Source organism: Molossus molossus, unplaced genomic scaffold (assembly GCF_014108415.1).
Source record: "Molossus molossus isolate mMolMol1 unplaced genomic scaffold, mMolMol1.p scaffold_m16_p_4, whole genome shotgun sequence".
In the NCBI taxonomy this organism is placed as follows: domain Eukaryota; kingdom Metazoa; phylum Chordata; class Mammalia; order Chiroptera; family Molossidae; genus Molossus; species Molossus molossus.
The window spans coordinates 105,103,439-105,115,596 of NW_023425377.1; the positions used below are offsets into that span (position 1 = coordinate 105,103,439).

A 12,158-nucleotide genomic window follows, 5' to 3' on the forward strand; every position below is an offset into this window, starting at 1 on the left:
CCCTTTAACACAGCTCCTCATGTATGTGGGCGGATCTGCATGTGGGCGGACCCGCCTGGAGACGGAGAGAGGAGCCATGTTTTGGTTCTTAAGACCATTGGAAATATGTGTTTTCCAATGGTCTTAGGCAACACCTGTGAAAGGGTCATTCAACCCCCAAAGGGGTCGCAACCCACAGGTTGAGAACCGCTGAGCTAGAGAAAGAAAAATATAAAAGCCATCATTATGAAGTGAGGCACAACAGTGTTATCTAAAGTCATGATTAACTTTTTATTGGTCACAGCCCTTAGAAAGTGTTTTTTTTCCCTTCAACGAGGCCATCTGGTGGGCCGTATTGCAGTTTTTTACTTATTGGTTTTGTCTCTTTCTCAGTTTTGGAATAGTGTCCATTCAGCCTTTGCCCTTGACTGGTCAGTTCAAAACAGTAGGGCAGTGGGTCTCTTATGCTCACTTGTCCATCAGCAGAATTCATGAAGCGGGACTATCTGTATCACTCCCCCCCCCCCCCCCAGAAAGTTCTCATTTCCACAGCCAGAAAAACAATGTGTGCGGGCAGCTAACCAGGCTTCTTGGAAGACAGACTCTTGAAATTAATGTTTCAGTCACAAGCACCTACCAGATTTTCTTACATCCCTGCTGATCCTAAAATATTCAGAACACAGTTTCTAAATATGCAGCATTTTAAATATTTCATGTATTATATATTCTAGTGTAGAAGTCTACAGATTACAAGGGAACTAACCAGTAATTAAATTCCTTTGGTTTTGCCTAGGTCCCAACAAGCATCAGAGTGCTGTGACCTGTTTACAGTTCAACAAGAACTTTGTAATTACCAGCTCAGATGATGGAACTGTAAAACTATGGGACTTGAAAACGGGTGAATTTATTCGAAACCTAGTCACATTGGAGAGTGGGGGGAGTGGGGGAGTCGTGTGGCGGATCAGAGCCTCGAACACAAAGCTGGTGTGTGCAGTTGGGAGTCGGAATGGGACTGAAGAAACCAAGCTGCTGGTGTTGGACTTTGATGTGGACATGAAGTGAAGAGCAGAAAAGATGAGTTTGTCCAAATGTGTAGACGATATACTCCCTGCCCTTCCCCCTGCAAAAAGAAAAAAAAGAAAAAGTAAAAAAACCCCTTGTTCTCAGTGGTGCAGGATGTTGGCTTGGGGCAACAGAACGAAAAGACCTACAGACTCAGAAGGAAAGAGGAAGAGATGACAAACCTAACTGACAAGAGAGGCCGCTGCTGTCTCATCACCTGAACGGCTTCACTTTCGACTGAGGGCAGCTTTGCAAAGTGAGACTTTCTAAATCAAACCAGGTGCAATTATTTTCTTTGTTTCTTCTCCAGTGGTCATTGGGCAGCGTGAATGCTGGGACATCGCTACAGATTCTGCGAGTCTGTTCTCTTACCACTGAGACCCAGAAAGGAGCTGCAATAGCATCGAAATAAGTATGGTTGACTTTCTAATCAGAGAGCGTCTGCAACAAAAGTCATTTTTTCTGGAGTGGAAAAGCTAAAAAGATATATTACTGTGAATTGTTTTTGTACAGTTATCATGAAAAGCTTTTTTTTTTTTTGCCAACCATTGCCAATGTCAATCAATCACAGTATTAGCCTCTGTTAATCTGTTTCCTGTCGCTTCCACATACACTCTTCAGTGCATATGTTGCCCAAAGGCGGCAAGTTGTCCTGGGTTCTGTGAGTCCTGAGAGATGGATTTAATTCTCGATGCTGGTGCTAGAAGTAGGTCTTCAAACATGGGATTGTGGTCCCGCCCCTGTACTGTATTCCCAGTGGCCAAACTTATTTATGCTGCTAAATGAAAGGAAGAAAAAAGCAAATTATTTTTTTTTATTTTTTTTCTGCTGTGACGTTTTAGTCCCAGACTGAATTCCAAATTTGCTCTAGTTTGGTTACAGAAAAAAGACTTTTTGCCACTGAAACTTGAACCATCTGTGCCTCTAAGAGGCTGAGAATGGAAGAGTTTCAGATAATAAAGAGTGAAGTTTGCCTGCAAGTAAAGAATTGAGAGTGTGTGCAAAGCTTATTTTCTTTTATCTGGGCAAAAATTAAAACACATTCCTTGGAACAGCGCTGTTGCCGCCTGTTCTGCGGAGAAACTTTTCTTTTTGAGGGCTGTGGTGAATGGATGAAGTACATAATAAAACTGACAAAATATTTCAAAAACACATAAAACACAGAAGTAAAAGAAAGTTGCTGGTCAGTCAGTGTTTTACAGTATTTGGGAAAACAGCTGTTACAGTCTGATTGCTCTGAGTAACTGACGAAGCAGAAACGACTCGGTTTTTGTAGTAAAGACATCACGTGCAGACACACGGACGAATGGAAAGGTCGATGGTTTGCCTCATTCTCCAAGAGCCACAACTCAAGCTGAACTGTGAAAGTGGTTTAACACTGTATCCTAGGCGATCGTTTTTTCCTCCTCCTGTTTATTTTTTTTTGTTTGTTTTATTTATAGTCTGATTTAAAGCAATCAGATTCAAGTTGGTTAATTTTAGTTATGTAACAACCTGACATGATGGAGGAAAACAACCTTTAAAGGGATTGTGTCTATGGTTTGATTCACTTAGAAATTTTATTTTCTTATAACTTAAGTGCAATAAAATGTGTTTTTTCATGTTAGTATGCCTGTTTCTTCTACTGAGGTCATAATACTTCATTATAAATATTTAGGGTTCGACTCTAATATTTAAGATAGCAAAGTCTTGGTTTCTTTGCATTCCCTAGTGTGACATAGAAATCAATACGTTCCGGCCCATTTTATACAGCTAACGTGAGAATACTGTGCTGTGAATGCAGATTTTATTTCTCTCCTTACACTCTAAAGGATACCCCTCTGTTCTTTCTCTAAAATTACATTGGAATGTATAAATATGAGACCTGAGTCCCCCAAAGGGGGACAGAAGTTACAAAACTTCTGTGACCATTACAACTAGAATTACTATAAACAGTCCATTTAAAAAAATCTGACCACGTCCTGGCCGGTTTAGGTCAGCGGTTAGAGCGTCGACCTGCGGTTTAGAGAGACCCAGGTTCGGTTCCCGCTAAGGGCACGTACCCCGGTTGCAGTTTGTCCCTGGCCCCGGTTGGGTTGTGCGGGTGGCAGCCACTCAATGTGTCCCTTTCACGTCGATGTTTCTCTCTCTTCCTCTCTCTCCCTCCCACTTTATCTGAACAAAAAAAATGGGAAAAAAAAAATTTGACCACATCTTTCATAGCAACTAGGAACTTTCCGTGCATGGTCTGTGGGGCTCCCACTACCCCTTCGAAGTAGGTACAGTAAGGTCTCGCTTACTGCCAATAGGTTCTGCAACCTGAAATGAAACAACATAGAACGAAAACGGTTTTACCACAGGTTAATTGATATAAACAAGGTACGTTCCTAGGACATCTTGTCAACGTTAAAACAAAACAGCACTGAAATAAATGACGTTACCCAAGGACCTCTGTACTGTTTTTTCCACTGTGAAGAGGGGGCCCTGCGGCTCAGGCTGCTTAGGTGATGCTGGAAGTCAGGTAACTAGCAGGGCACCCCGTTTCTTCAAGAAGAAAGAAACCTAGAATTTTGACAAACCAGTGTAAGGTTTAGGGAAAAAAGTAAATCCTTTTTGTGGTACTTTCAGGCTCTTCTGTCACCGTTTTATGTAGTACATCGCATATAACTGAAAAAAAATGAAAGTTATCCAAATTATTTAGTCGCTCAAATATCAGGTTCTCTCTCCCTTATATTTAAGATAGAAATCTTAACTCACCAGCCATCTCAGCTCTGCAAGCCGTAGATGAAAATCTGAAACTTAAAAACGGATGCTATTTAATGAATCAATTTCTCACAAAGTATGTATGCTTTACTCTGAGTGCCTCTCTTTCCCAAAACGCCTAAATCGGAACATCTGGGAGTGGGACTCGGGTATCTGCATTTAACTAGCTCACCAGGTGTGTTCTGGGCACAACTTTGAGAACCACTGCCCTGCATACCATTCCAGTGCATTTGGTTATTCGGTTTTTTCGTCCACAGAAGATTACAAGCACTAGAGTATCAGGGAGGAGTGACAGGTTAAAGGAAATGACAGATAAGCCGCATGACACAAGGCAGAAAGTCCCATTAGGCCATGAAGTGCAGGAGTGAGCAGCCCCGCCCGCTTCAGGGTAAACGCTGACTCTTGATGGTCAAGGAAAGTTGTAATTCTACTTGGCAGTCTGGAAACGACTTGATGTTTCATAGTATAAATGTAACTTAACGGTAATCTAGTTGAAGAAAGGCATCATCTCCAATGTGGAATAGAGTGAGTGCACAGGCTTTGCAGACAAATAGACCTGAATTCAAATCCCGGTTCTTCTAAGATACTACTTCCTAGTGGTGGGACCTTCATCTGATGTTTCTGACCTCATGTTCCCTCATCTAGAATGTGAAGAGTAGCCCCCTTCTACGGTGACTGCAGGTTTACACGAGATATGTTGTAAAGCATATCTAGTACACTGAAGAGAACAGACCCAGATAATTGTAGCTTCTGTAGCTGGGAACGTGTTCGTGACTCATTCAGGAATGTAATAAAAATAGCATTTCTATATGTAGCAATTTACATCTTTTAGAGTGGAGCAACATAAATTTCTCTTGACCCTTACAGAAACCTTGTGAGATAGACTGGTAATTTTGTATGTACGTAGGTGTTCGTTTTTTATTAATAAATGAATAATCATTGTTTCCAAAAGGGAAAATGTTTACCTCATTCTAAAGAAATTATTGTCGTTAGAGTAAGAAAGATCACGAAGGGAACTCTGCTTTGTGGCCTCTTTAATGAAGATACTCACCACCTTATATAATTGAATTTTTAAATCTTCATATCAGAATATAAGGTGTCCCCACATTTAGATGTCACAGGTTCCCAAAGATCAAACATTGCCTGGAACTAAAGCTAAAATTGGGACACAGAGGTAACCCATGAAAGCCCGGAGCAAGTGCTCAGGGAATACTTGTGGAATTGTGCAAAGGGAGATCTCTCCCTCTCCCCTCCTCCCTCTCCCTTCTCCCCCCCTCCCCCCATCTCCTCTCCAATGGAAGTGTTTATAATTTTGACACTTTGAAACGTTCTTACTGAAATTCAATAACCACAGCTATTTCCTTAATTTGCAACAGCAACTGCACACCAAATGGTTAAGTTAATGTTTCAACCTATTTGTTTAATTTCAAAAAGTAATTGATATGTAATTCTTTGTATTAACTATTTTTAAGCAGTGTTCTTTATGTCTTTTGAGCTAGTCTGTTACAAAGTCTCCTTTCTATTTCTCTGGATTGATGAGAACCTACAGTGAGCAGGGACCAAGGGCACCTCCCGGACCCAGGCAGGGCCTTTCCCTGGTGCACTCGCCACAGGAACAAAGGGACAGGGTGGAGAGAGGACGCTGGAAGGAGCCTGCCCAACTCCACCCTCCTGCGCCTCCTCCCCGTCCATGTTGAAACCAGAAACAAACAGCTTGGTGCAGCATTTTTCTGATTCCTTCCCCCAGACACATCTTCATTTCTTTTCCTTCTATTAGTCCCCCTCCCCCTCCATCAGGATTGTAACCTTCAGCTAATGAGGGAGTCAGCCTCATGGGCCCTCGCAACATTTCCAGGAGAGCCTCCTGTTCTCTTCACACCATTTGTAGTTCTGCTAAGAGTGAAAGCTGATGGACACATTTGAGTAAGTGCTTCTGATGCAGGTGGTTGTCATGGTCCCTGCCTGCTGCCTTTTGAAGATAGAGTGTGTGTGTGTCTGTGTGACACAAGACTACATGGGAACCTGGGCATCAGCCTCTGTTCTCAGTGATTCATAACATCGTTTCCCTTAGGCTTTTCCCCTTTCTGTCCATGAAAAAAAGGAATGGGTCATAGACAGGAAGGAGGTTGGTGGCCAAGAGGAGACATGCTAAGTCTTTTCCATGATCGATCAGGGGCCTCTTCATCTGAAGACGATGGGTGTGTTCACACAATGTTCTTGGAGTCCTGCACTAAGCAACCATCTGGCAATTTGAAAAGCTGATGAACAGTTCATGATTTTGGCATTTTCTGCTCTCCAGGAGATAGACTTGATGTTAGATCCCAAGTGGCAGCACCCAGGTCCCTTTCCATGAGAGTGCTTAGTCACTGATTTGAATTACAAACAAGCATAGCATGGTGTTGTTCATTAGCCAACATGTCTCATTTTCCACTCTATTAGTACTAGGGATGCCCGAATGAGTGAGGTCCTTGCCAATTCCATTCCTCTACCACCTTCTTGTTTAGGTGGAGGAGACCAGAAATGTCAAAAGGCAATTTCAAAGGTACTTCAGGGAAATGAACGGCACCAAAAGCTGAAGGATTCAGAGTGCACCTTTCCCAGAGTGTAAAGTATAAATAAATTCTAGATCCGGTTCCTAAGAAGGCTCATTGCTGAGACCAGAAGCTGGCGACTTCCCAATTTGCAATTGGGTATAAAAATAGCAGAGTTTCTATTTCAGATGATCTGATTCTCCCCGAGATTTTTAAGGACAAGGAACCAAGTGGACGTTTCGGTGTTTCATTCTTTGCTTCGGAAAAATCTATCGTGGCAACCCCTACGAAGACTTTATCTTCGGCTTGTTTTGCTTTGGCAGTCATGCTCCCCAAAAAGAAAAATTACATTGAAATCACTCTTGCACATCAAAGGTTCAAATATAATAAACCACAAAAATATATTGCCAATGCACCTTCTTTTTTTAGGAAGGCTCATAGATTATAAAAGAGACATCAAACCACTACTCACCACAAGAGGAAGGTGATTTGTGAAACTTTTTAAACGTGTGTTGATGAAGCCCATTAAGACCACCTAACCCAGTGCCTTAGGCAATCAGCCAGACAGCACAGCCCCCGCCACCAGGAGCCTTTCAGTTTGAGGATGCTATCCAGTCCTGCAGTGAGCTTCCTCAAGGACACAGGAAGGGACAGAGGTTACAAGTGGAACTGTCTGCAACTCTGGAAAGGGTTTTTGGGGACCTGAATCTCATAAAGGACCCTCTTGAAAAACAAGACAATTAGATCCACACCTGAACAACTAGAATGATGAAGATCACAACAATTACCGAAGCCTTGGATGCCGATCCCTTTTTTCTGAGATAACTTTGGGCAAATGAGGCTTCTGCACTCTGACAGTGAGAGGCAGGGCCACGCAGAAGTTATATTGGTCCTTAGTATATCCTCAATAATCTTAGCAACCATTATTATTATTGTTATTATTATTATTATTATTTTTTTTATCCTCACCCGAGGACATTTTTCCATTTTTTGTTCAGATAGAGCAGGAGGGAGAGAGAGGAAGAGAGAGAGAGAGAAACATCGATGTGAAGGGACACATCGAGTGGTTGCCACCCGCACGACCAACCAGGGCCGGGGACAAACTGCAACCGAGGTACATGCCCTTAGCGGGAACCGAACCCGGGTCTCTCTGTACCACAGGCCGACGCTCCAACCGCTGAGCCAAACCGGCCAGGGCTGTTATTATTATTATTAATGAGAAATACAGCTGTGTTTAATTTTCCTCTCAGCCATTTGTGTAACTGGAAGATTTTTTTACATCTTTCTGAACATCTTTCATCATCAGTAAAGGAGAAGGTGACTGTTGTGATGTTAGATGTGGTAACACGGTGGCACCTGGTGCAGGGCTTGGCTAGTTATGGGCTCAATAAATGGTAGCCATCTCGAGTATTATCACTGCCACTAACAACAGAGAGGCTGGTGACCATCTTCCAGGGCATCATTTCAGGCTTCATCTGGAAGAGGACATCTATAAGACTTCCAGAACACAGTGTCCAAACCACCTTCCCAGTGTGCCAGGAACCCAAGAGAGCAACCTCCTGTGTTAGAAAGTAATGTGCAACCCAGTTTAAAATGACAGATCATCTCTCTCCAAAGACCTACTTAAGTAACAGAGAAATCAAAAAGGCATAATAACCCCCAAAGGGGAACAGGAGACAAAAATCTTATAGACAAAAGATATCAATAATGTTGGATGAAGGAGAGCAGATGGTGGAGTGGTGTCCAGATGGTAGATGAGAGAAACTACGACCTAAGTGCCCAGGAAGAGGGGGATAAATAATGACAAATGAGCTCATTCCTTTACTGCGGAAGGCAAGGGCAAGACATGGGGCAGAGAACTGGGGGGCCGAGGGAAAGGAGGGGCACGTGCAGTGGGTGGGGCCCACTTCCCTTTCGTGCAGCCAGAGGACCGCCTATGCAACCACCCCCACATCCCCCCACATCATTTATGAGAACGCCGAAGGGGATGTGATCCCAACTGAGACCACAGGAGAAAGCTCAGAAATGAATATGGAGAGTCTGCAATTCTCCCTCACCTTCTCCCAGAATGCCAACAGGCTGGCATAACCAGGGGATTCCTCCCCAGAGAAATGATCAACCCAGGAGAAAAATTCTCCGTATACTGGCATTGGACACGGGCAAAGGTTTCTCCAAATAAATTATTGGCTCCCCACTCCATCAAAGGAGAAACCTCTCATTAAGTAAACCCCAACAAGGCAGAAGGAGTTTCTTATTTGATTTTAAGTGTCTCTTAAATGTGAAAAAATAGTCAAGAACCACCAAACATCTGAGAAAGACATCTAATGAGTAAGCCAAAAGATCTATGAAATAAACTTAGACAAAGAACTATAATTAATAGCCTCAAGAAGATCAGATACTACATCTTATAATATAGGGACAGAATACAATTTTTAAAAGGCCTTATGGATACCAAAATGTGATAGAAATTTAAAGAGAAAAAGAAAAACCTTTGCTAGAAAATAAAAATTAAGATAAAAGTAAAAAGAGATGGAAGTTAGTAGAGAAACTGTAAAAGACTTAGAGGATCAGTCTGAGACATCCAACATCTAAATAATAGAACTTTCAAAAAAGAAAATAGCACAGAGTAAGTTATTCAAAAATTAATACAAGAAAAATTAACAGAATTGAAGGACAAAAATCCCTAGATTGAAAGGGCCCACTGAATGTCCTTTGAATAAATGAATGGAAAATAAATCCATACCATGACTCATCATTATGAAATTTTAGAGCACATGGGCTGGCTAAAAAGAAGCCCTAAGGTCTTGTGGAAAGAAAAATCAGGTTAAAAATTGCAAATCGGAACTTGAGACTTCTCAGTAGCTACATCAGATGCTAGAACAGAAAGCTCTTCAAAATTCGACAGGCGAATTCTTTTCAATTTAGGATTGTACATCTGGCCAAATTATTGAGTGAGTCAGAGGGAGAATAAATACATTTCCATACATATAAGGACTCTAAACACCACCTCTCACAAACTCTTTGTTAAGAAGCCTGCAGACTGCTTCCAAATCTTCCAGTCCACAAGTTTCTTAAGAGAGTTCATCAGTAGATGAGTGGAGAAGAAGCCTGTGGTACGTGTACACTGTAGAATACTACTCAGCTGTAAAAAAGGAAATCTTACCTTTTCAACAACATGGGTGGACCTGGAGAGTATTATGCTAAGTGAAATAAGCCAGACAATACCATATGATTTCACTTGTGAAATATAATGAACAAAATAAACCAACAGACAAAATAGAAACAGACTCATAGATACAGAGAACAGATTAACAACTAACTGTCCATGGGGAGGGAGTTTGGAGGGGCTGGGTGAAAGTGGTGAAGGGATTAAGCAAAAAAAAACACTTCACAGACACAGACAGCAGTGTGGGTTACTAGAGGGAAAAGGGGTGAGGGGAGGTAGAAGAAAGTAAAGGGACAAATGATGACAGAAGGAGACTTGACTTTGGGTGATGAACACACACTACAATATACAGATGATGTATTATAGAATTGTACACCTGAAAACTATTTAATTTTATTAACCAATGTCACCCAATACACTAAATTAAAAAAAGAAAGAAAGAAAGAAGCTTGTGGGAAATGTGGCCCAATAAAACAAGGAACTAAACACAAAAGGACAGCATGGTATACGGAAAACAGGGATTTCAGTGCAGGAGAGGGGTGAAGGGGGTTCCAGGGTGATAGATGGGCCTTTGGACCCAGCAACTACCAGTTGAGGGGTGAGCAGGAGGGCCTTAGGAGAAGGGACGTGATAAACCACCTCACCCTCACCACAGACCGTTCAGAGAAAAAGCTCCTCAGCACTCAGGACATCTAATGATACATTTAGAAAAAATGTTTTTAAGTTTCAATGTATTAAAAGCTATGCAACAGATATAAATGAGGCAATTATTAATTCTAAATAGGGCATGAAAGAAACATAGGCACAGTGCACTATTTAGCCTGCAGTAAACCATATATATATATATATATATATATATATATATATAACCATTTTTATATATAAAAATGTAAATACTGATTAACACTGTTGCTAAAACTTTTACAGGGGAGGGGAGGGAGGGAGGTGGGGAAAAAGTTCAATCCTCATTTATCATAATTGAAAATTATTAATGTCTAAAATGAAAAAAGGAAACAAAGAAATAAGAGGATACACGTATCATGAAGGACAGGCATACGCATCAGCAAAATCAGCCGAAAGCTACGGTTTGCCTTTGTGGTTGGGGGAATGAGGTGGGTGCTGCATTTTGATATGCTTTGCTTTTTTGTATTACTTTGCAAAAAAAAAAAAAAAAATTTTTTTAAAGCAAAGCCAAAAACAACCAGTGTAGCATTTTTCAGAAAGAATGACATTTCTTTACCCCTTCCAGTCAGTATCCTTACAAGCACAGCCGTGGGCGTCACCACGAGTCGCCTAGCCTGAGGCACTGAAGGGATCGCTCCTTCCAGAGAGTTCGGAGCAAAGGACAGGCTGGGATGAGAGCCGATGGGGCAAATTACCTAAGTTTTCGATTATTTTTCTTTTTTTTTCCTGTAAAGGGCCCAATAATAACCCCTCTCTGTAGGCTGTTGGAGGATTGAATAGATGATGCTTAGCATAGTCCCTGGCATATGAGCTCTTGCTAAAGGTTCTTTATTATCACTACCCTCCTTCAGGGTCAAGGTGAAGAACTTGGGTTAAGGTCTGGAACCAGCGGACCCAGAGCTTCGGACTTCAGGTTCTGATCTGAGCATGCGTAGTGGACACACTGCGTTGTAGCCCCATGTAGCTTAGATCAAGAGGGCTGGCGTTTCTGAGGCCCAAGGACATAGTCATTCCCCACCCCACCCCCACCCTCAACCTGTTTTTCCATCATCTCTTGCTAATTAGCAATTTGGGTTTTACTTCCAAATTCTTCCACCAGCTACTTATGCATTTTCTCTACTTGGAAATACTTCTCAGCAAAATGAAAATGACTGAACTTTGTGTAAAATGGAGTTCAGGGTCTCTCTTTCGGAAACTATTTTTCCCTTGAAATTCCAGGTCAGAATTTCGAAAAGGCCAGAGTGGGGCCAGTGGGAGCAGGAGCAATGGGTGGGCAGAGCTCCCTTGGGGCCTGGATTCAGTCTGCCGCATACCTGGGGGTGGGGGGAGGTGGGGACCAGCCTGGCGCACAGTGGGCCCCAGCTGCCCCGCGCACGGTGCTGTCCCTGGGAGCTGCGGACCCTTCAGACCAGCTACCACAGTCACCGCGGTGCCTGTGGATTCCTCACGTGCCCTGGCTACTCTCTCTACAGGTCCTAGAGGTGCAACCCTCAGCCCACAGGCTTGGGGCGCTAGGGTGGGGTGGAGGCTGTCAGCTCAGCTCTTCAGGCGAGTCCTAAGGTCTAAATGACAGACAGACAGGCAGATTTTTCTACACACACCCTAGCTTGCCAAAAAGCCCCCAGCCACAGTTTTCATGTCTGCATCTGGCGGTATGTAGTGTTTGGGTTTGGTGCCACAGGCTATTTATTCATTTGTGTACATCTCCCTGTGGCTTCTGGTTGGTGATCTAGACTCTTGCCCAGCGGGATTCCTGGAGGTTTCAAAGCAGCTGGAGGGAACATTGGCAAGTTTTTCTTTTTCTTCCTTCCTTCCTTCCTTCCTTCCTTCCTTCCTTCCTTCCTTCCTTCCTTCCTTCCTTCCTTCCTTCCTTCCTTCCTTCCTTCCTTCCTTCCTTGAGCTATTTAACCATCACTTGTCAGCTGAAGTCCGTTGTTTATTGAGGTGGGCAGCTTCTCACTGTCCTGAAGTCTTCAGGGACTATTCACAAGACA

The 12,158-nt window shown here is 42.6% G+C and overlaps 1 protein-coding gene across 14 annotated transcripts in view; it reads left to right on the forward strand.

Annotated features, from left to right (window-relative positions):
- Nucleotides 1-2,973, forward strand: part of FBXW7 (F-box and WD repeat domain containing 7) — a 165,475-nt gene extending 162,502 nt beyond the window's left edge. For 12 of the 14 annotated variants that reach the window (XM_036242023.1, XM_036242033.1, XM_036242021.1 and 9 more), the window contains one exon: nt 773-2,647. In XM_036242023.1, coding sequence (XP_036097916.1) covers nt 773-1,041 — 269 coding nt within the window. In that variant the 3' untranslated portion in view covers nt 1,042-2,647. Of the gene's footprint in view, nt 1-772 lie in introns of all 14 variants that reach the window. The other 2 variants (XM_036242032.1, XM_036242031.1) reach the window with 2 other exon arrangements.
- The last annotated feature ends 9,185 nt before the right edge of the window (nt 2,974-12,158 follow it).